The following is a 23,824-nucleotide window of genomic DNA, read 5'->3' on the forward strand; positions in this document are numbered from 1 at the left end:
TAGCCAAGTTTAAGCATTGCTTGGACTTGGTTGGTGTTCATTGCTGAGCTTTGCCCATGAGGGCTTTTGTGGAAGAGGTGGAGAATATTCTTTTGAAGACGTGTTATGTTGAGTTACTCTTTGCTTTTGGAATTCGCGTCAAGGTGGAGATTGTTAGATATTGGTGACCCGAATACCGTGTGATCTGATCTATGGTGAAAATCAAATTATGACAGATCTAAGGCTGATATGGATTAAATCAAATTATGACAGATCTACGGCTGATATGAATTGCTCCTTATTATAAAAGCTTATTATTGCTAGGGTTTCCTATGAGAGTTGTAAAACACAAAGATTGTGTGCCGTCATTGTATTCCACCTTTTTGATAGTGAATTTTCTCTCCTCTGCCCGTGGTTTTTTACCCGTCAAGGGTTTTCCACGTAAATCTGTGTGTTCTTTATTTTTTCTTGTTGTCTATTTTTGCCGTAATCTCGTAACATTTATTCACTGGAAGTGCCGAAACTCCAACTGAGACGGCGGAAGCGGCGTCGTTCGGTGCCGATGAAGAAGATGCTGCCGATGCTGGAGAGGGCGCCTCTAGCTTTCCTCCCTGCCCACTGCAAGAACTCCATGGCCATACTGAGATTAAGCACTGGCTTAGCCTCATGCTGCATTTATAGGCGACTAAGTCGAAAACTGAACGCCAGTAGTTGAAGTTGAAGAATCTTCCCACGAAGCTTCCTTCTGCCTCCGTAACTTGAAACCAAACGGCCTAAGATAAATAATAAAAGTATAATAAATTACGCTTATGCCACGTTCAGTTTAAACCGATAAAATCAACTAACAATTACGTACATAAATATAAAAAAAAACAATTAGTTCATATTATAGTTGCATGCATTTGACGAGTCAAAGGGGCCAATTCACGATAGCACCAGTCAATCGGTTAGAAACCATTCACAAGATGGGGCGGGATGAATCGGCTCACAAACTTTGATTGATTATAAAATCTTCAATCCAATTCAATCCGAGATAAATGTTAATCCATCAACCTATCTAAAAAAAAAAAAATTTTAATTTTAAATTTAAATTATAATTTACCAATCAAGTTAAATATTTTAAATTTAAATTACGATTTAAACGGGTCAAACCTATTTTAAATGGATCAGGTCCATTAGTCTGTTGAACTTTAATTATACTTTAATTTTATTTTATTTTTTAAATAAATATTCTCATCCTGCGGGTCAACCCAAGTCCATTATCACAGATTAATTCATGTGTATTGCAGACATTAACATGTCAGACCACTTGATTCCATTTTAAAACCACTTGAATCTATTTTAAAATAAATTGATAAAATTTCAATTCAATTCATTTAAATTATTTGACGAGGGTGAACCGATCCGATGGACCCCATCCAAATGGACAGCGTTACATTTGATTATAATTTATATTACTTTTATTATTATTTAGAACGGCTAGTACATACCAATTACGAGTTAATACATATATATTATATACGTAAGTTTCTGATTTTCTTAAATAAAATTTTTAATTTAAATAAAATTAAATTAAATTGAGATCAAATTAAAATTTTCATTTGGTTTTAACCCATACCATTTTCCGTTATAGCTTAGGTTTAGATTAATTTTTTGGGCTTAAAATACTAAAAAAATAATAGCTATTAGCGACAGAATATTCCATTGCTATTCCGTCGCTAATATGGGTTAACGGCCAAATAGTGACGGAATTTTGTCATCGCTATTTTTTCAGTCGCTGACATCACTTTAGCGACGGACAAAATTATAATTCCATCGCTAATTAGCGACGGACTTTAAATTTTCATCAGCAACATTAGCGACGATAAATATATTCCGTCTCTACTTTTTAGTGATAGAAATTAATAATTCCGTTTCTAATTAGTGACAGAAAAATAAGTTTTCGTCTCTAAATAAAAATATATTTTTAAAAAATACAGAAGACTAGCAACAGAAATTTATAATTCCGTCACTAATTAGCGATGAAATTATTAATTTTCATCGCTAAATAAAAAGATTCTTTAAAAAAATAGAAGATTAGCGACCAAAAATTATAATTCCGTCGTTAATTAGCGACGGAATTATAAATTTCCATCACTAATTTTTTATTTTTTTAAAGATTTTTTTATTTATCTGAATTCTCTGAAAAATCACTAATTGTCCATAATAAAGAAGCATGCAAGAAAATTGGTTTTACTTGCAACATCATTAAGTCTCTGATCCTACATTCTATAATTCATTCAACTCGGCAATCAGAGGTTGTAAGAAAGTATCTATCTTCACTTTTGGATTCGTTGGACCTGCAATAAATACAGTCAGAAACATAAATTCATCTTTTATGCACATCCATAGCGGTAAATTATAAGGTATTAATATAACTGGTTAAGATGAATATTACTATCCTGACTGACCAAATGATTGAAATTCATCTGCAGAAAGTCTCAATATCACATTATATGGTTCCATCGCAAAGGAAGGAAATATTGTATTAAGATGTTTCCATGCAGGGGAATCACAAGGATGACACATTATACCTTCTTCGTGCAAATGCTGATAATACCATCTCATGTGGGAAGCTGTGGTGACAGATGCATATAAACATTGAAGTCTAGCAACTAAGGGAAAATAATACATAATCTTCCATGCAATATTTTTCTTTTTCTTCTCTTGAATGCTACTACGATGCTTGTAACGAGGGTAACTATAAATTTTACATTTAATCAGTTCACTATCTTCGTTCTAATATATCATGCAATTGTTTATACAACAATCAATCTTCTCTACGGGCAAACCTAAATCCTTTACCAATTTCTTTGTACTGTAGAAACTATCAGTTATTTGATGATTAATAGGAAGCAACTCTGACATTAATTGACAAATGTCATCGTAACATCATTCTGAGAAATGATGTTCAGCCTTGATGTTCAATAATCTTGCAGTAGTTGATAGTTGAGAATGGTCAGATGGAATACCTTCCCAGATTTCTCTTTCACTAGCCTTTAACATGTCATATAGATGTTGAACTGCAGGTGTTGGTATTTCATCTATATTGGATGGATCAACGACAGTTATTACATCATAAACCAATGATTGTATTATATTATCATTAGATGTTGATTCCCTTAAAACAGTTGTGTCATATGAAGAAGTAGCCGAAGTCCCAATTCCATGAGAAACATAATTAAGGCTCTCCGTGACAGTGCCAATTGTAGTAGTTCAGAACAAAATCATTTTTACAGATATGCATTTTCACGATATCCTCATTACGGAAAGCTTTATTTCAACATTTGTAATGATTGCACGGATAACGTAACTTTGCACCATTTATGCATTCTGGATGACTTTTAGTAAAGTTTACAAACTCTTCAACTCCAACATAAATTCAGCTCGGATAAATCCATCGCATAATATATTGTACATCCAAGCTTTATTCATATATAATTTTTATTGAATAGAAATAATATGTTAAATTGAACGCACATATAATTTAAATTACTTTTGAAGCGCTTAGACTTTATACTATCAATTATAAACTGTTATATGTGATGACAAGATTCATTATTATTTTTTCACACATCACTAGGTTTAGCATGAGGTGAGCATGCATAATTCAATTTGCATATATGTGATCTCTACCCATCCTCTTATTTGTATAATCATGTTTGAGACGAGAAATATGATTATATATGTTTTAACCATGTTCATTAGCATAGTTAAATAACTTATCTAATTAATTTGGTCATTATTAATGAATTAAACTCATTACTATTTACTTAATGAATTAAACTCATTATTATTTAAGCTATTTTAATTTTATTTTAATGAGTGATTACGCATAAACATATTTTAACATCCCATAAAGATTTACGGAAAATAATTAGTAATCAATAATTATAAATCCTAAACCATCACAAATAAATTTTAATCAGATTCAAGATTACAATAAACCCTAAACCACCACAAGCAAATTTTATCACAAGCAAAATTTATCACAAACAAATTTATACAAAATTTATATTGATCATATACTGAAATTTATACTAAATTTATCATAGTTAAGCCACTTACAAAAATTTATACAGATCACATGTAAATTATACTAAATTTATCGTAACCCTAAATTAATAGGGATCATAACCCTAAACTGAGTTGGCTGGAGGGGTTACCTTTGGGAAGAAAAGGCCGAAGAAGAGAATCAATGCCACGTACGAGCGAGGATTAGTGTCGGCGCAAGGAGATTTCGCTGGAGGAGAATAGACACGAGTTGAGACCGGAGCTGAGAACGCCGAGCGAGAGCTAGAGCATCGCAGAGGGAAGAAAGGAGAGTAGTCGCAAGCGCGAGTCGGAGCTGAGAACGCCGGGGGAGAAAATGTCAAGCGGGAGCCGGAGCTGAGATCATAGAGGGAAGAAAGGAGAGTAGTCGTGAGTGGGAGTCGGAGCTGAGAACGCCGAGGGAGAGAACGCCAAGCAGGAGCCGGAGCTGAGATCGCAGAGAGAAGAAAGGAGAGTAGCCACGAGCGGGAGCCAGAGCTAAGAACGCTTGGGGGAGAGAACGCCGAGCGAGAGCCGGAGCTGAGATCGCAGAGAGAAGAAACACGCATGGGGAGAAGAAAAGGGACGGGCAGATAAACCTAAAATCGTGAATTTAGCGACGAAATTTTAATTCCGCCGCTAACTTAGCAATGAAATTAAAAGTTTCATCACTATTTAGCGACGGAATTAAAATACCGTCGTTAAAACAGGATTTGCCCGTCCTATAAATTAGTGACGCTTTAGCGATGAAACTTTTAATTCCATCTCTAAGTAGCGACAGAATTAAAAATACCGTCGCTAAAATAGGGTTTTCCCGTCCCATAAATTAGGGACGCCTTAGCGACGGAGTATTTACTTCCATCACTACTTAGCGACGGATCTTTTAATTCCGTCGCTAAGCCATATTTTCATTGTTTTATATATTAATTCCGTTTACTTTTTAGCGACGGAAATTTATTTCCATCGCTATATTAACGATGGAAATAAATTTTCATCGCTAAATGCACCGTTAGTGACGGAATAAAAACTTCCATCGCTAAAGTTAGCGATGGAAAAAAAATTCGTCGTTAATTTATAGCTATTTCATGATTTTCTTGTGATGAAAAAATTGATTTGTGATCGCGTGACTAGGATTATTAGGGGTGTATAGTTGTTTATAAAAATCTTTGCAAGTTTAAATTAAATTTAAATTTTTTTATAATATCCTATAATTTAGGTAAAATAATGATCTAATATAGGAAATTTATTTTTTCTTTTTATCTTTAACATATTATAGATAATTTTAAAACTATAAAAAAATATCAAACACTTTTATTTGTATATATTAAATAAAAAACAGATTAATAAATAAAGTTATTCATAAAATTGATTCATTAAAACATCAAAACAGAAAAATCAGGTACTTCATCCAAACTTAGAAATTTATATAAATTTAAATTATTTATTTGTTTTATTTTTTATAATTAAAGAATCATTTCTTGTCATTCGATATTCGACAGGTTGAATTTTTCCGTCGAAGAACGCCAAATAAATAAATTCAACCTTTTTGATGGTAGTCAAACTTTTTCCGTCTAAGAAAACTGGACGCGAGTCGTTGAGAACCTTCCCACGAAGCTTCCTTCAGACTCCTCAACTGGAACTAAACGACCCAAGATAAATAATAATAAATTACGCTTATGCCACGTTCAGTTTAAACAGATAAAAATCAACTAACAATTACGTACATAAATAAAAAAAATACAATTAGTTCATATTATAGTTGAGGATAATTAGCATGCTTTCGACAGTCAAAGGCCAATTCCGTTGGATTTAATATTTTAATGAACTTAATTGTAATTTAAATATGTGAATACGAATTTAACCTATTTAAGTGATCTAAGATTTATCGTATTTCAGATTATCGAATATAAATTAATCTGATCCATTATTATCTATGAGCCGATGATGAATCAAATTTATATATATAGGATTTGGTCCCTGAAGAGTTTAGGGTTAACTAACATCTTACCTTCATTTCCCATTGACTCAAGTTTTACAGCGCCATTACTCTAATTTCCTTAGAAGACCACCCTCTTGCTTCTGCTTCATCTTCTTCCACAAGGATCGAGCAGTTAACGATGTAGGACAAGGACAATGGCTCGCTAATCAGGTTCTTTCGAGATGTCGTCATTATATCTTGGGAAACGAATTACTGCTATTTGTAAGCACCTGTAGCGAAGCAATATCATTTTACAAGATAGTGTTGAACACTAGCCTCGACGATCTGATTATCAGTTTGTATCTTCCCCGACAGTCATCGACAAACACTTTGTCATTATTTATGCATTTTAATATGTTGTGTCATGTTAATCGTTGAAACTAGATCTATATTCTTGTATTTCTAATTATCTAAGTTCTTGTTCAGTTTATAGATCAACTTACACGGTTTAGGATTTACAAATTCTTTCAATTGGTATCAAAGTCAGGTTCTAGGTTCTGTTTCAGCTCCAAAATTCCCATAAACCCTAGATTTGTTTCAGCTCCAAAATTCCCATAAACCCTAGATCTGCCGACTTTTCTCTCTTCCCACGCGTTTTAGGGTTTTCGATCTCCTCCCGCAGTGCACCTCCGTTGTCTCCAATCGCGGCCGTCGCCGCGTTTTTGTTTGATCTCTCCAAAGAACGAAGCTTCCGTCGCATGTAGAGCTAAGTATACGAAGCACTTCCTCCTTTCTCCCTTCTGTTGGTCGATCGACTCCTTTTTCTCGGCGTTGGGCCGCTGCCCATGATCCATCGGCCGCTGGCCAAGGGTGGGTCACGGTCGTTGGCCACGCTAACACTGTCAGCGGCTGCTCGCGGCCGTGGGCCTGCAGCCGTGGGTCGGCGGTCGCCTAGTGGCCACAGGCTAGCGGGCGTGGGCCAGCGGTCATGGGGCCGAGACGGCGGCCACAACTTGTCGGTCACTGGCTTGCAGGCGCGTTCCGCATGACGTTGGCCGCTGGCCACACCGGCTGCCTAGCGGCCACTAGCAGTTGGCCGCCTGCAATTGGTCGCAATCGGTGGTTGCCACATTTAGTGATCACTGGCAACAAGTGCGGAACTGATTCAAGTTTTCTAATTTTTTTAAGCATATTAAATTTAAGTGTTAATTACTTTTTTTTAATATTATTTATGCAGGATTACAATTTGCATGGACATGAAGTAATTGGAAAGATACTCGTATTTGTTCATTGACTTTAGGTATTTTTATAATTATAGTTATTTTAGAAATTTGAATAGTATTCCACTATAATTGTATTTATTTGAATGTTAATGTTTATTATTTTAATTTAGTTAGAATTAATTATGCTTATTTAATTGATAAAGAAATATAAAATAATTTTTATTTATAGTAGATAAAAATTATTACAATTAATTTCAACTGGTATTTATAAAAAAAATTCTTTTATTATTATATTTCAACTGGTATGTTTCACAGTTTTTTAATCTTATACGTATGTTTTTTCTCTATCATACTTATTTTATTTTTAATTTATAATCTATTACTATATTTTATATACTTGAATGAAAAATAAATGAGTTTTTATAGAATGAGCATAAATATTTTTTTACTGTTAAATGAACAGAAAAGAGCTTGAAAGATGGAGATTCAGACAGATTTAATTTGTTTAAAAATTGCTAACTAAGTCATTAAAACATATTAAAAAAAACAAGCATATATTTCAGCTGCCATATTATTATAGTTCCTGGCGGTTCCAAGAAATAAGTAAATTGGAAAACAGTTACAAATTGAGAACACAAAATCTCAATTTGTAACTGTTTGCCAAGATTATGCAACTTTGCAACAGCGCTAATTAACGATTTAACTAATTAATACAAACCCAGTGCAACTCTGAAACTCAAAGCCAAGCCAGTGCACGTTAAAGCCACCTTCAACCATTCGCGCTTCACCAACTCCCTCTCTTCTTCTTCTCCGGCGGTGGGCTTGGCTAGGGCGTAGAAAACGGAGTAGAGGCTCGCGTAGGCCCCGGAGGCGAGGAAGGTGAGGAGAGGGAAGTAGAGGGAGGGGCGGAGGTGCTGCAGTTGCTCGTCGGCGTGGATGGTCGAGTAGATTCCCATGCACGCCAGCATCGGCATGGCCAATTCTCCGATGGTCCTTGGGTTACTAGTGTTTCCCCTGGTCACCTCCACCGCGGCCGTCGGAACACGCCCTCTCCCTGCCCGGACCACACCATCGCCACCGCCACATACTGTTTGAGAGTACTGCTGTGTCCTCTGCCGCCGCCTCCAGATCTGGCGTCGCCGCAAGTGATGGTGGAGGTTGGAGCTCGGCCTGCGCGTATAATTTTAAAATATTTATGAAATATTAATATATTATATATGATTGAATTTGATTATGAGAGTACTCTCTCCGCTGTCACTGCAGCCGCTGCCTCGAGGTCTTGTTCTAGGGCATGTCGACGTTGGAGCTCCGTCTGCAAGTTAGTTATAATATAATCGAATTTTAATAAACAACCTTCAACAATAAATGAATAAATTTCAAAGAAAGTTAAAATCGACCTGGCCCGCTAAGAGTTGGTTTCCATCGTCATCGAGTGAGCCAAAGCTCAACTGAGCGGCAGAAGCGGCGGCGGTCGGAGCCGGAGAAGGAGATGCTGCCGATGTTAGTAGAAAGGGCGCCTATGGCTTTCCTCCCTGCCGACCTCAAGAACTCCATCGCCATACGATTTAAGAATTGAATAGCTTAATTAGTCTTCAAGCTGTTTAATTTCTTATATATAATAGGCGATAAGAGGAAGCAAATTACAGATATGTCATAGAAAATTGGACTTGAAAGGCTAGCTAGAGACAAAACCGCGAAACCATGCACGAAGCTTCCTGGTGCCTTCGCAATACTAAAATGAGTCAAGAAGAAGACCATTTTTTGGCTGCACAAGTCGACTACAACAGTAAAAGGGTATGCTTCTAAAAATAAAATGAACTTGCTGCCACGCTTCTAGACGAGGAGGTAGGAATGCTTGTGGAATTTGTCTGTGCGTCGGCTTTGCATTAAAAACATTAAAAAAAAAAAAAAGAGAAAAACAGGTTTTGAAAAAAAAAAAGAAGAGAAAAACAGGTTCTGAAAATAATTATCCAATATGATTTTTTTTTTTTTTTTGCTTTAATTTGTTTTCTTCTAATTTATGTGGGAGTTGAACCCGGCCCAACACTTAATTGGGCTGATCCGACCTAGACGGTCGTTTGTTGCTTGGGCTTCGAAGAATCCGACCGTTGGAACGCCGCATAAAATAAATGCCATTTCCGCCTTGGTTTTTTTTTTCCTCGTCGCCTCGTGTCGGGCTTCGCCTTCCACCGGCGAGTCAATTCCCCTCCTCCGCCGTCTCCTCGGTTGCTGCTCAATCCCCCTCCTCGATGGACGTCGTCGCGGAATCGAAGCAGGAATCGGAGGTAGTACTCGTGAATTGTTTTTTTTTCGATCCGTGTGGTTTTTGTCGGCGATCCTTCAACGATTAGGGTTTGGGGTTGATCTTCTCCTCGCCAGCAGGTTCAGCTGCCGTCTTCTCTATACTTTATTCTAGTTTTATGTGTTCATTTATTCGTCTTGGCTTGGAGATTTGGTGGTTTTGTTGAGTTTTTTTAATATTGAATTCATTAGGTTTGATGATTCTTGAATTGGATTTAGCGGTACTATCAGATGGATTTTCCAGTTTGATTGGATTTTTTTTCTCAGAAGCCTTTGCTTCGTCTACAAATTTTGGTCTTTTCCCTTCTCACTGTGTTGGCTTTCATATGACATTGGTTCAGTCTCAAATTTTTTTCCACCTCGCAATACAGTCTCCTTCGAAGGATTCGCCAGAGGAGAAGAGATGGACGCTTAGTGATTTCGATATCGGGAAGCCCCTCGGAAGAGGAAAGTTTGGCCATGTTTATCTGGCAAAGGAAAAGAGGGTATGAGTTATCGAATCACCCATCACAGTTTTATCTTATGAACCTCCTTAAAACTAATAATAAATATGTGCAAGTTGTGAATAATTCAAGGTTTGAAATTTGCACTGGCATGGCCTCTAGAATTTTCCATATAATGAATTTATGATCAAATCCATAGCATTGTAGGGTTAGTTTTGCTGTATGTTTGATCCTGTTATTTTATTCTTGAATTTTAAATATCAAACTGGTGAACAGAGTAACCATATTGTGGCACTAAAAGTGCTTTTCAAGAGCCAGCTCAAACAATCTCAAGTTGAGCATCAGCTCCGGCGAGAAGTTGAGATTCAGAGCCACCTCCGTCACCCAAATATCCTACGCCTATATGGATACTTCTATGATCAGGTTTCAGAAAGCTCCAAGTTATAACATTGTTGTTACATTTTAGTTGGATTCTGTTTTCCCACCATAGTTAACCTAGATTATCATTTGTTTCACAGACTCGAGTTTACTTGATATTGGAATATGCAGCTAAAGGTGAACTTTACAAGGAACTGCAAAAGTGCAAATGTTTCAGTGAGATACGGACTGCTACTGTGAGTTCTTTGCTAACATGCTTAACTATTGCTTTATGTATCTTACAATGAGTGACAGAATAATCATCTACTTACACCATTTTCTCTAACTTTATGTATGTGCACGAGTTCTACATTTGTTTATCACTCCAAATTATTGTGAATTCTTCACAAACCTTCTTTTATTCATTACTGCATGAGTTTTGTTTTATCTGTCAATTGGCACTAATCATTTACGTTTAGCATTCAGTTTTTAATAAATACACATGTACGTCCATGTTGTACATTTCTTAATTAGTCCAGACATCTTGATTTCTGGTTCCTCTTTTGTGCCAATTCAGTACATCCGTTTTCTCCTTCCCTTCTGTTGATTTGCATATTGTGTTAACAACTTTTCAGTACATTGCATCGTTAGCACGAGCTTTGATATATCTCCATGGGAAACATGTAATACATAGAGATATAAAGCCAGAGAATTTATTGATTGGTCTCCAGGTAGCTGTAACTGTTTTTGTTTTGCCTTACATGCAGTGATTACAATTTTTACAAAATGCATTGTTGGTGTTCTAGGGTGAGCTGAAAATTGCAGATTTTGGGTGGTCAGTCCACACATTCAATCGTAGGCAGACCATGTGTGGAACACTTGATTACCTTCCCCCTGAAATGGGTACCGTATGTCAAAATTTTCTATACTAGTGTCTAATAAGTTTTGCCTCAACTTATATTCTTTTCATCCATATACTTTGTCGTAGTGGAAAGTGTTCAACATGATGCTAGTGTGGATATTTGGAGCTTGGGTGTATTGTGCTATGAGTTCCTTTATGGAGTTCCTCCATTTGAAGCAAAGGAGCATTCAAATACATATAGAAGGTAAACCGGTTTTGGTTCGGATATCAATTCTATGTTCATTAGTCTGGTTGATGCACTCAATGTACTAAAACATTAGGATTTAAATATCCTTGCCTAATGCGGTCATCCTCAAACAAACATGACTTGATGATGTTGATTTTGATGAGGATCGAAATTGATTGTGATCTGAGAGAGAGAGAGAGAGAGAGAGAGAGAGAGAGAGAGTTGCATGACCTGAAAAATAGAATTCCTTTCTCTTGCAAAGACAAATGCAACATGAATAAGAGAAAGCACAAGCACTAACAAGAATGATTTATGTGGTTTAGAACCTCTAGTTTCTACTCTATGATCTATGGACTCTTAAGGTGTCACTCCTTGAAAACCTGCTATATTTTTTCTTTTTTGAATCCTTTTGAAGGCAAAGAAACCTTGCAGAAAACTGTTTATAAGGATAAGAAAAATCAATAGTTGTACATAAACAAATATGAGCTTAAAGGTAGACCTTAAACTCTAAACATGTAAAGCTATAAAAGAATTAAAATACCACAAAGTGGAGTTGTAGAATGATTGAGAATGAGCTCACCTTGGTTCTCCTTTTATAGCCCTCCAAGGGGTCATGGATAAACTCCAATAGTTGTTCCGTATTAATGTCAATTGACTCATTTAAGCCACCAATCAGCAGAAACTTATATCACAGAATTGATATCTGCCAGACAACTGTTGTTTCTAGTTGATTGTCGATCTATTCAGTCAACTCAAATCCAACCTAGTCAACTTAAAGCCACATTAGTTAACTCCTTTAGATAAGATCTTCGTCAAGTGGTCTTCTTTTTCAAATTCAAGTAGTAACTCAGTCTACTCTACTAGAGCAGATTAGTCTATTGCTCAATCGACTGAGCCTGAACATAAGTCAAGCAGAAACATTCTGTTTGCAGTAAATTCAACCTTAGTTGACTCTCTAATTGACTTAGCCCAAGGCTTACACCTAAGTTAGAATCTTCCCAACCCCCCCATAGTACAAATCATTCCACTTTCACAACTCACTTAAGACCATACTATAGCTTGACTTTACCAAGCGGTCTCCTGCTAAGTTATTTGTTCTTTGGATGTCATTCTTTATGGTCACCCACGTAGTTTGCTCTTCTGATTGTCGTTAATATTGCCACCTCAATGCTCATCGTCCTATGACCCCTCGGATGTCTCATTCCATCCTTCAAACTTCAATGGACTTTGTGAGCTATCAAGCCAATCAAGCTCCTACAAGCTTCATGCACACACAAGTCATTTGAACAAAAGTAACATAAACCCTTTGTCAAACACATTAAAATAATATGGTTGAATACATATCTACCTAGGGCACGATTGCATTAACAAATTTCTCTTGAAATGCAACTAGATTAGTGCACAAAAAGGATTCTATTTCCCCTAGCACACTTAGAGTGACTAAGGGATCACTTAGCACGACCTTATTGAAATGAACAAATTTCTCTTGAAATTTTCACGTTAATGATTGCTGGGTTAACTTGATGCAGGATTGTGAAAGTTGATCTCAAGTTTCCCTCAAAGCCAACTGTTTCCCCTAGCGCGAAGGACCTTATTAGCCAGGTGTGATTGATGAGACCCTTGTAGTTTCAGTAAGAGCACCTGTTTATATATTCGGTCTTGATTTCTCAGCACGACCTTATGATCTTGTGTAGATGCTTGTCAAAGATTCATTGCAACGACTTCCTCTTCACAAGCTGCTTGAGCATCCATGGATAGTGCAAAATGCAGATCCATCAGGTGTATATCGAGGTTGAATGCTCCTCCTCCCTGATGCCGAACTCTGTTGTATCAAATTCATGACCATCATTAAGAAAGGTTATGGTAGGAAGGGAGGGATGACAAAAAGCTCAACCTCTACCTCAGCTGCTCGGCATCAAGCAAAAGGATCGAGCAAGCATGGGCCTGTTGTTAGCTTGTTAATTCTTTTTTCCTTGTTAGAACTATGCCACCATGTCTTTATGTCGGGGGTGATTGGTTGCCAACTATTGTCTTCTTTAAAATGAGCATCTTGAACATTCAGCTGCTTGTTGAGACAATAAATAAAAAAACAAATCTAGTTGAGTTCAAATTGTAGAGATAAATATGGACAGATTCATAGTTATCATAATCTGATGATTCACGGTTTGAATCATCTGATTTGATTCGATCGGATGATTCAAATCTCATATCCATAAAAGGATTCATGATTCGATCTTGAATCAATGTCGCCTTATGGTTATACTCTTCTGTTAGAAAAGGATCATCTCCATCTTTGTCCTTCGGTCTTAGTCATTAAAACAAAATAATTAGAGCAATTATTGAAGTTGATCATTATTGTTGTAGTAGTAGTTGATCATTATGTCCTAACTTTTTCTAAAATATTATTCATTTTTAAAAATTTTAATTTAATTATATAGGATGTCAAAAAAATCAATGATATATTTTTTTTACAATTTTTAAAGATTTTTCTATTAGAAAAGTGAAACACAAAAAACTCTAACCGACGTGGCATGTTTCTTTTGTACCCAGTCGCCCGATACGGCTCCTAGCGTGGTCCTGCGGCACAGGGTAACGGCTGCTTTCCTACGGCTCTGGATTATCTCTCCTCCTCGGATCTCTCTAGGGTTTCTTCCGCAGATCCGTCCATGGGCTCCGCCTTCTCCTCGGTGTCTCCGTCCAAGGACGAGGCCTCCTTCACCCCCGTCGTGCTCAACGTCTACGACCTCACTCCGTTGAACAACTACGTGCACTGGCTCGGCTTCGGCATCTTCCACTCCGGCGTCGAGGGTGAGCAACCTCGCACCTTTCCTATTCCTTAAAAATTTCATCCTTTTCTGTTTCTCGGGAAATTAGATGGATTGTTTGATTACGCTGCGGCTTCCACCATCGTATGATGAGATTTGATGCGATTGGTGGAACTCATTTGATGAGTTGTGGATTCGAATTTCTCTACTTTTTAATAGTTTTTAGCAAGTGTTTTTTGCCCTTACGCCATAACTTTAATCAGCAAAACTTGATTGTCTTAATGAAGTTGGTTCGCCGACAAAATTGAAACGATGAACGGGAAGGATGATAGCAATAAACTGCCTTTCCTCCGGTTTGAAATATCTTTCTTATCATTAGGAATGATGTTTCAGGCTTTCAGCTCATAATGGAAAGGCTACCAGAGGAAAATTGATATATGAACCAAACAGTAAAAGATTTTGATAGTTACAAAGGGGAAATGAGACTTTAATGACTTATTTTATTATACCTTTGGTCATATAATATCTCGTTTATGATTGCAATTACAGTATTTATTTTAGAAGATCAACATAGATTATCTTTCTTTTCCTCTTGACAATTTCCAAGTGAGTGTTAGGCAGAAGAACCTGAGTCTAGAATAGATAAGGAACCAAGAGACTGCTTTCTCTACTTCCACATAATTATACATGCCTCTTGGCCTAGAACTGATTGCTTATTGGTACATACAAGCAATTCAAGTGAATTTTTGTTCGACACATGCAAAAGAGATCTGAACACCATATTTTGATTTTCAAAAATGAAACTTACTAATTTAAAGATCAATACCATTTTAACATATCTTCACTATAAATGCCAAGGACCATGTTCCTGGTATAAGTTGATTTGAATAGAATACTTTGAGAGACATAATGTTCTAAATTAAGAGAGATGATTTTTTATTTTTTATTCTTAATTTTCTTCTAAAACTAACAAAATATTTGCAATAAGTAAATATGTTTTACAATTCTAGGCTCATTGTTGAGCACGTTACTATGGATAATAATCTCCATCAAGATGATGCTGGTAGTTCATTCATTATGGTACAATCTAGCTACAGATTGAAGAAAGTCCTACTGCTTTTCTTACAGGAAATTTTGCTCATTTTTTGCTTCATATGATAAGTTGTACAGTTAGCAAGTTTCCTTAAGAGTAACTAGGCATAAGATATTTGTTTAACCAGCACAACCAAGAGCTTTCTGACGAGTCATTCTATTAGGTCAATAAGATCTGTGAATTGAGAAATCAACATTTGAGATGTTTGTTATTAGTTTTAGGCTGTATTGATGCAATCCGCTTACAGCTCTTCATGCAAGATGTTGAGACATCACTATCTCTCCCTGATATTCTACCCTTTACTGAGAGGGTTTTTTACTTGAGAAATTCTCATAAAAGGAGAGTTCTATTTGAGTAAGTCTGCCTTTCAACATTAGGTAGTCATATTTTATTGTCCATTTTCATGATATCCAAATTCCTTAGCCAAAAAGATACTAAAATGTGCAATTCATTATCATTTCATATACTGGAACTATTCAGCTGTTACAGGCTTAAGTACTATTCAACTGTTACAGGCTTAACTGGTCCGGCACACAGACTCACAAAATAATTTTGATCAACTAGACATGTTGAACTTTCAAACTATAAGTGCTTATTGTCTCCGGTGCTGGGAGAGAACCCATACAAAAAAATTTATCTTATGTTGCATATTTCAGTAAGTGTTTTAAGGTTCCTACTTTTTATGTTCCTTCTGTTTGGTTGTAAGTCAAGAATGACTGACACAAAATATCATTTTTTATTTTTCTTTATAACCTGAAACTTCTATTCCATGATTTATATCAATCCGCACGGAACCATAGTGGTTTTTACTTTTTAATTAAATAGTAATGATAGTAGCCCAAATTGTCAAGTCCCATTTAAGAATGCTCACAGTTGGGACAATGTATAAATAGGTAGTGCCCACTGATAATTCTATACGTTCAAGGGTGCTATACCCTAATTCTTATGTACATGGCAACTACTGCAAGTTTTTTAATGATCCAAAGAATATGCTGTAATCATACTAATGCTTTAATCATTACATAAGATGGCTTTTATTCCTACAGTAGAAGTGGTTGTTCTTGGTCCAATTTGGATTGGTAGTTTTAACTCTTAATAATTTGTTTAATATGAGAGTTAATTCAGGAGATTCATCCCATGAGTAAGTGACAAGTGACACCATTATTAGTCTCAACAAGATCAGATGTGAGGATCCATATGGATCATCAATATATGTTTATTCTTTTAAAAAAGTTTTGACAGTCCTGTAATTTTATTTCTGGAAAAAAAAGTGTGCAAGGAAAACTCAAATTTTTTAATCTATTAATATTAAATGAAGTATTAGATGCTGTGTGTTGATATTATTTTCTATCTGATTGAATTATTAATAACTTGAAATGACCTGAGACTGAATAGGAACAAGAGGACAGAGATTTAAAGGTCGACCTATTTGGTGAAGATGATGTAGATGGCTATCGTTTAAAAAACATGCTAAAAAATTGTTAAGTGAATAATACAAATGTTGATTAATATCCACTGCTGTCTCCATCACACTATCAAATGTGACCTTACCTTGTTATTTCTTATGTGAAAGGAGGATAATTAGCTATTCAAAAATAAGATCCAGTGATTGATATGGTTCGACTTTGTTGTCATTGTCACAAGATTTGTCAAAAAATACACAAAACACTAATTGTTCATTTGTTGTACTTACTATTTATGGTTGAGTGTTTATTAAAATTTACAGTCCATGGTTCCGAGTACGGTTTTGGAGCCCATGATTTCCCCACAAGTGGAGTGTTTGAGGTGGAACCAAAGACCTGCCCTGGGTTTCTCTACAGATGCTCCATCGTGTTGGGTCATACAAATATGCCTCCAGCAGAATTCCGTACATTCATAGAAAGTATGGCTTCAGAGTACCATGGAGACACTTACCACCTCATTTCGAAAAATTGCAATCACTTCACGGATGATGTCAGTAAGAGGCTGACAGGTAGACAGATTCCACAGTGGGTTAACAGGCTCGCGGGGCTAGGTACTGTAGTATTAATTTCTTGACATTCTTCCTTTCGATTCCATAATTTGAATGTCATATTCCCAAATTTGCTTATATTTTGATTGAATATGACTACAAAGGCGCACTTTGTAATTGTCTTCTACCTGAAAGCCTTCGTCTGCCAGCCGTCAAGCATGAATACCAGGGTTTATCAGGTTAGTTAGGGAAGTTTGATCTTGAGCACCTTAGCTAAGGAAAATTTGTTGCTCTTGTAGAGAATTCTTTGTTTTTCTTGTTCTCTTTTATATCCTTTCAAGTAACCTCAAGTTTCTCCTGCAGAGGATGGGTCAGAATCCTGTTCAGCCATTACCACAACAATACTTGAACTGCAGGAGAGCGACGATGCCGATCAAGACAAACATCTTTTATCGCCCTCTGGCGGGGAGGTTATTATCTTGAAAGAGGTTCACAGGTGAAGTTTTTATGTCTCGATGATGCATTCTTGCCATGTTTGTATATTTATACACATATGGGGCTGCTCTCCCGCTGCTACTCGCGATGTGATTCTTCCTTCGCCCTGTCATTGCCTAGTGATTCTTTTTCAGCTGCTGTTGTGGTTGGTGAATTTTCAACACTTTGCGATTCAAATGGATAATTTGTATCACTTCATTGTTAAAAGTTTGATAATTTTAAAAGACTACTTGTGCTCTCTCTGCCAGTATTTCAAGAAATCAAAATTTGATAAGCCCAGCAAACAGTCAGTTTAATAGCACATTCCTTTTGTTTCTAGTGGATTAAAACTATCACAGTGAGTGCTTCTTCTTGTCTATTTATCATCTATTTGTTCAAAAGAGCTATGCACCATAATTTCTGTATCATCTTTTCTCCTCTCTACTAAGATATAGTCACCAGCAGCATTTCCATGTATGTTCTTAGTTTTACAAAATGTATCGTCGAGCCGGGGCTGAGCACAACCAAATGCTCATCTCCGGTCTTGACTTGGTGCAATCGGGGCTGCATTATGCATGACTCAGTAAGATTTCGACCAGTTGGGTTAAGGCATAGTCGTCCAGTGCTGTGCGACATTGTTGACTTGGATTGCTAGAGCAGGTCTGATGCAAAAATCTGGAGAACGATTGCAGTCGATCTTCAGATCTCTTGAACCTGTTGCAACTAGAAGTTGAAAATACACACCATTTTCATGCTTTATCCATCTCTCAAAGGAAAGTGGAGTTAGTGGGATCGAAAATTGCTAAGCCATCGAATCGAATTATATGGACCGAAAGTAATCAGACCAAGATATGTTCTTAAAAGGGAGAAGTACTGATGGTCGACTAATGCTACTATTATTATTGCTGCTTAACTGGACAGCCCATGCTTGGGCTGGCCACCAGAAACCTTTTTCTGATATATTATTCTGCAAGCCAGCTTTGGTGTCCATTTCATTCTTTTCAATTTTTTTTAATAAAAATAAAAAAATGAGATGACAGTAATAAAAATTGATAATTTTTTTTTAAAAAACACCTCTAATTATCAAAATAACCTAAAAGCCATTCCTTACTTTTAAAAAGTTAAAAGAACACACTATCATTTTTTTCCATATCAAAATATTCTTATTATAATACTATCGTAGGGACCACGTGTAATAATTACTGTAAAAATGAATGCACGTGTTAAAAAATTGTTTTTCTTATTAGTTCAACTTAATTAAAAATGTTATATATATATAATACTTTTATATTATAAAATTATTTATCAACTTAATCAATATCATTAATGGCTCTCATATCGCAGCCAATTATTAACTAACTGTTACAATAAATTTAATTTATATAAAAATACTTTATATATAATATTTTTTAATCAAATTGAATCATTTTATTTTAATATGTTGTATTAGTTATGGTGTAGCTATTATAATAATATTGAAATAAAAATATTTTTATTGAAACATTATTTTAATTTTTTTTTTTTTGACAATTCTCATAATTAGAGAGGCTTTTTTGTTTTTTACTTGCGTATTATTTTGGTGGAATTGTCATTTGAGAATAAACAAATAAATTTCTTGTGGCGAAATGAAAATTTGCCGTATTTATTTACTGCCAAATTCGGGCATATCTAGAAGCTTCTTCGTGGCTGATTATTGAATGCAAATAAATGTACGATACGTGGTAATAAATATCAACCAAAAAGAAAAAATATCAGTGAAAATTTATGTTAACCGTTCATTTAACCTACGCGAGATCTTATCCGTCCGTTTGACCTGACAAAAATAACCTCAGATGTTTTTCCCGTTTATTTTCGTTATAAATAAATCCTCTTGTCTCGCTATCTTGTCCAATAGAGAGAGATCGGAGAAAGAGAGGTACTGGGATCAGTGGAAGTAGCAGCCGGCGAGAGGAAGGGAAGAGGGCGAGAAGGAGATCATGTCGTGGCAAACGTACGTCGATGACCATCTGCTTTGCGATATCGATGGGCAGCAGCTCAAGGCCGCGGCAATCCTCGGCCTCGACGGGAGCGTCTGGGCCGTGAGCCCTTCCTTCCCTGAGGTACGAACTGATCCGTTTTGGTCCGTTTTCGTGTTGTATGATCTTGTGATTGAGAGGGAAGGCGGCGAAGATCTGAACTCCGCCTCCCTTGATGGTGTGTGTGTGTGTGTGTTTGATTAGGGATTTTGTTTTTGGATTGGTTTTGTGCTTTGACGCGAGTGTTTCTATGGATAACTGCTAAAATAGGGGAACTTTAGCTCAATCAATGAGTTTTGTATGATTGGTCTTACAGATCTGGTGGTTTGCTACTTCAGACTTGGTTTCAATTGGATATTGAAGGTTAGGGTGTTTTACTTGCTAGTTATATTTTTGGGGGAAGGATCGTGATACGATCCCAAAGAAAATTTAAAAAGTATTCAATTCAGTTTAGAATTACTAGAATTATTCAAATTACTCATTCGATTTAGAATTATTGTTCTTTATTATAGTCATTTAATTACGATAAATATATAAATTTATTTTTTTAGAACAAAAGAGACTAAAATTAGTGTTTTTAATTTCTGACAAGAAATATCTTTGATAAACTGGCGTCCTTTGATTATCAATCAATCGATCAACAAAATAATAAATAATTTGAATTATAATCTTTTGGGATCGTATCAGATCAGATGATTCCTATTTTTTTGTTTTTGTTTTTGGACGGATATAGCTTGCTGCAATTTCTATGGTAGTTGTGGATGTCCACTCATCAACAGATTAATTTTTTCTATACCGAGAAAACAATTGACTTGTTGGGTTTTTGGTTGTGGCAAAATGTTAGTTGCATAAGACAATAATTGATTAGGTGATGTAAGCAGTGACAATTGAAGGACCTGATAAATTCTTAAAATGTTTTTAAATTAACTGCATGGAGATCTTAAAATCTTTTTGTAATTTTGTAGGTTGGATAGTTATATGGAGGGACTGTCATCATGATATCTTTTTCTTCCTCATTCTTCATTCTAATTTTGGTTTTCATATCATTGATCTAGCAGTGAGAGAGAGAGAGAGAGTTGGGCTTGCTCATGGGTTTATGGCTGCAATATACATCGTGATGCTGACAAAAGAGAGACGAGGGAGAGATTTAGATATACAAAAAAGAGAGAAAAAAGAGAAAGTGCTAATGCGAGAGAGGAGAGAATTTTTACTCTTTGAAAAATAGACTAGGAGAATGAGGAGAGATGACAAAGGAGATATGAGAGACGCAGAAGGGTGGTTAAAACTTGTTATTGTTTAATTTTTCATGCTACGTCATTGTGTAATTTTTTAGATAAAACACAACTCATTTCTTTTGCATTCCCTTATTGAGGATTGGCCTTTGATTGTAGTTGCATTCAAGATGTTTCACTTTTTTGACTTATCTAGATCCAAGTTTCGACTCCATTTGATGGGTTCTCTCCCTTCAAGAGTAGGTTGCCACTTCCACTTGTGGAGATTGGTTCTCTTTGTTTGCTGGACTACCCTCATAACAAGAGTCTGTCCTGTCTCGATCTTTTGGTAGATGGACTACCCTCATAACAATCTAACAAGACAGTGATTTATATGCTACTGCATTGATCATCAGTAGGTTGTTCTCTGGATTTCATTATATTTGTCATCATCATTATCATGCCGTGCATATATCCCAACCAGTTATATAAATTTTCTCCCTCCATTGAGCTCTATCCAAGTTTCTATTGCTCGTAATATTCAAATTAATTAAATAATTTTTTTATTACATCAACAGATAATCATTATTTTAAAAAGCATCTGCATTCTGGACACCTAGACAAATTTCAAAGGGACGATATAGCGACCGCTGATGACATGTGGTTTGCATGTGTATCTACATAGCTTATTTTGTTCATTTAAATCAATTTAATCTCAATCAGCATTTCTTAAAGCTCTTATACTTAGACAAATTTCAAAGGGGACAATATAGCAACCGCTGATGACTTGATTAAGGTTGTTCAAGTTGGTGTTTTGATTTCTGAAGTATTGCAGTTATCTGTATAAATTTTCTATTTTCATGTCAGACTCAATTCTTGCAGTATCGACCATGAGAAAGACAAGAAAAATAAGTGTATAACTCGGATTCTATATTTTGTACAATTTCTCTTATTGCCAGCTTTTGATCTTTGTTGTCTCTTAACAGTCGAAACCTGAAGAGATTGCTGCAATCATGGCTGACTTTAATGAACCTGGAACTCTTGCGCCTACTGGATTATATCTTGGTGGATCGAAGTACATGGTCATCCAAGGTGAGCCAGGCGTTGTCATTCGAGGGAAGAAGGTCAGTGGCCCATAACCCATATGATACTACTACTGTGCTAAAATTTGTTTGGAAACAAGACATCTGATTACATTTATAATTACATTTAGAGCATAACATATCCTATGTACAATGACCAACATGCATCTATTGCTAAATTGCTGTTTGTTTTCTTGCTATATTGCACAAGAATGGGCCAAAAAATTGAATCTTTTTTATTTTTAAATCAACAATCGAAAGTATTTCACACATGATTTCGTTACAAACTTTTTTTTTCCTGGAAGCTGAGAAATGTTTTATGGAATATTCCGTTCTTGAGCTTATGAATTTACCAACTTTCAGGGCACTGGTGGCATCACTGTTAAGAAAACCAATCTTGCTTTGATAATCGGTATATATGACGAGCCGATGACCGGTGGGCAGTGCAACATGGTAGTTGAGAGGCTTGGTGATTATCTTTATGATCTAGGTTTTTGAATCAGGTGTTTGATGATGCATCAGGACTACTTATCTTGGTATTTGCCATAGTTTCTCTTGCATGGGCTTGCAATCTACTTGTATGGAGTCATGTTGCACAAGAGTCTGCTTTGTTCATGGGCATGCTCTCATTACTTGATTTTCCCTATTGCATCGATTTCCATTTAGGACTTAGCAATTGTTTCTTTCTGTGTGGTCATCTGTATCTTTGACAAGGTTGGCAAGTGGACATTGATTGCTCATGGCCTTTTAGCTTGCATCTGATAATTTCATCTGGAAATTGTTACAGAAATCTGTTCAAACTAGATGCAATTCCCAGTAATACATTTTAATATGCATTTCTGTATTTTTTTTTCTCCATCGATCAAGAAACTCGACTGTCATCGTTGTCGGGAGGGGGAGAGATTTGAAGAGATTGTGATTGCTAGTGTGCTAAGCTGAGATGATACAATGTATTTTTTCGACATCTCCTGGCTACTGAAATTTGAGAAGTTAATGAGTCCATTCTAGTAAAAGGTTTTCTTATCTTTCAAAATTCGTTTGGTTGGAAATTATTGTTGATAATTTGATTATATTTTATTATATATTAAAATTGTTAAATAAATAAATTTTTAATATGTTAATTTAGTTATATTTTATTAAATTAAATAATATTAGATTATATTTTATTTTTTTAAATTCACGTAATCAAAGATTATATAAAATAATATCAAATGCATGCTAGATGTTATGAAAAAAAAAGATAAAAATAAATAATACAAAGTTTGAATTGACTAAATTAAAATTGGATTGTGCAGCCACTTGAAAGGTTGTCATGTGCATATGCGCCCTTTCATGCTATGTGGTCGTGTATCAAGGTTTTTAGGACATGATTGAATTAGTTATTACGGTATAGATTTATTAAAGCGAACAAAGATGAAATTTTGACGAAGTCAAGATAATATTTTTTCCTTAATGATTAATTGTAATTTTCTGATGTATCTCCTCATATATGATCGTGAGATCGATCGTGTTGGACTGTTAAAGTTGTAGATTTTATCTTTTGTTAAAGTAGTTGCGCATAAGGATAAGTACCCTTGTAAACTAAATGTATCCAATTAATCTATTTACAAATAATTAGCAAAAAAACCTAGAAACAGTATTAAAAATTTATTATTTAAAAAGGAAAAAATAAAGAGAAAAAAAAATTCTAAAAACTATCAATTAAGGGGCAGAAAAAAAAAACAAGTATTATAAATGCAATAGTAAATGGATGTCATTATGCCATTATGTGTAACTCTTGGTGCATTATATTCTATCATTAATATGAGACATTTAATTTCATATTAATACTCATTAATTTATTTTTGTATTAG

General features: G+C 35.5%; 3 protein-coding genes and 1 long non-coding RNA gene across 5 annotated transcripts; 3 read left to right on the top strand and 1 right to left on the bottom strand.

The window, feature by feature from the left end:
* Positions 1 to 7,728: 7,728 nt before the first annotated feature.
* On the bottom strand, positions 7,729 to 8,755 carry LOC141848107 (uncharacterized). Its single transcript, XR_012603463.1, has 3 exons — positions 8,589 to 8,755; positions 8,435 to 8,503; positions 7,729 to 8,361 (listed from the first exon to the last, which is right to left on the bottom strand). It is a non-coding gene; the product is annotated as an uncharacterized LOC141848107 (long non-coding RNA).
* Positions 8,756 to 9,373: 618 nt separating this feature from the next.
* LOC141847703 (serine/threonine-protein kinase Aurora-2) lies at positions 9,374 to 13,430 on the top strand. Of its 2 annotated transcripts, XM_074735770.1 has the most exons (9): positions 9,374 to 9,476; positions 9,864 to 9,977; positions 10,212 to 10,358; positions 10,454 to 10,549; positions 10,928 to 11,023; positions 11,099 to 11,195; positions 11,281 to 11,398; positions 12,910 to 12,982; positions 13,075 to 13,430. In XM_074735770.1, exons 1-9 carry the CDS (start codon positions 9,441 to 9,443, stop codon positions 13,174 to 13,176), a joined length of 879 nt encoding a protein of 292 aa, XP_074591871.1. In that variant the 5' UTR covers positions 9,374 to 9,440; the 3' UTR covers positions 13,177 to 13,430. The 2 variants fall into 2 exon arrangements, with proteins under 2 accessions (XP_074591871.1, XP_074591872.1); XM_074735771.1 differs by lacking the exon at positions 10,928 to 11,023.
* A 537-nt stretch (positions 13,431 to 13,967) lies between these two features.
* Positions 13,968 to 17,974, top strand: LOC141847704 (deSI-like protein At4g17486). Its single transcript, XM_074735772.1, has 4 exons — positions 13,968 to 14,188; positions 16,965 to 17,252; positions 17,354 to 17,428; positions 17,553 to 17,974. The coding sequence occupies exons 1-4, from the start codon at positions 14,047 to 14,049 to the stop codon at positions 17,687 to 17,689; spliced, it is 642 nt and encodes a 213-aa protein (XP_074591873.1). The 5' UTR covers positions 13,968 to 14,046; the 3' UTR covers positions 17,690 to 17,974.
* Positions 17,975 to 19,551: 1,577 nt separating this feature from the next.
* On the top strand, positions 19,552 to 22,815 carry LOC141847706 (profilin-like). Its single transcript, XM_074735773.1, has 3 exons — positions 19,552 to 19,762; positions 21,876 to 22,013; positions 22,335 to 22,815. The coding sequence occupies exons 1-3, from the start codon at positions 19,640 to 19,642 to the stop codon at positions 22,467 to 22,469; spliced, it is 396 nt and encodes a 131-aa protein (XP_074591874.1). The 5' UTR covers positions 19,552 to 19,639; the 3' UTR covers positions 22,470 to 22,815.
* Positions 22,816 to 23,824: the final 1,009 nt, after the last annotated feature.

This window comes from Curcuma longa, chromosome 16, assembly GCF_044706935.1.
Source record: "Curcuma longa cultivar G26 ecotype Majalengka, Jawa Barat chromosome 16, ITB_CL_G26_1.1, whole genome shotgun sequence".
NCBI classification, from domain to species: domain Eukaryota; kingdom Viridiplantae; phylum Streptophyta; class Magnoliopsida; order Zingiberales; family Zingiberaceae; genus Curcuma; species Curcuma longa.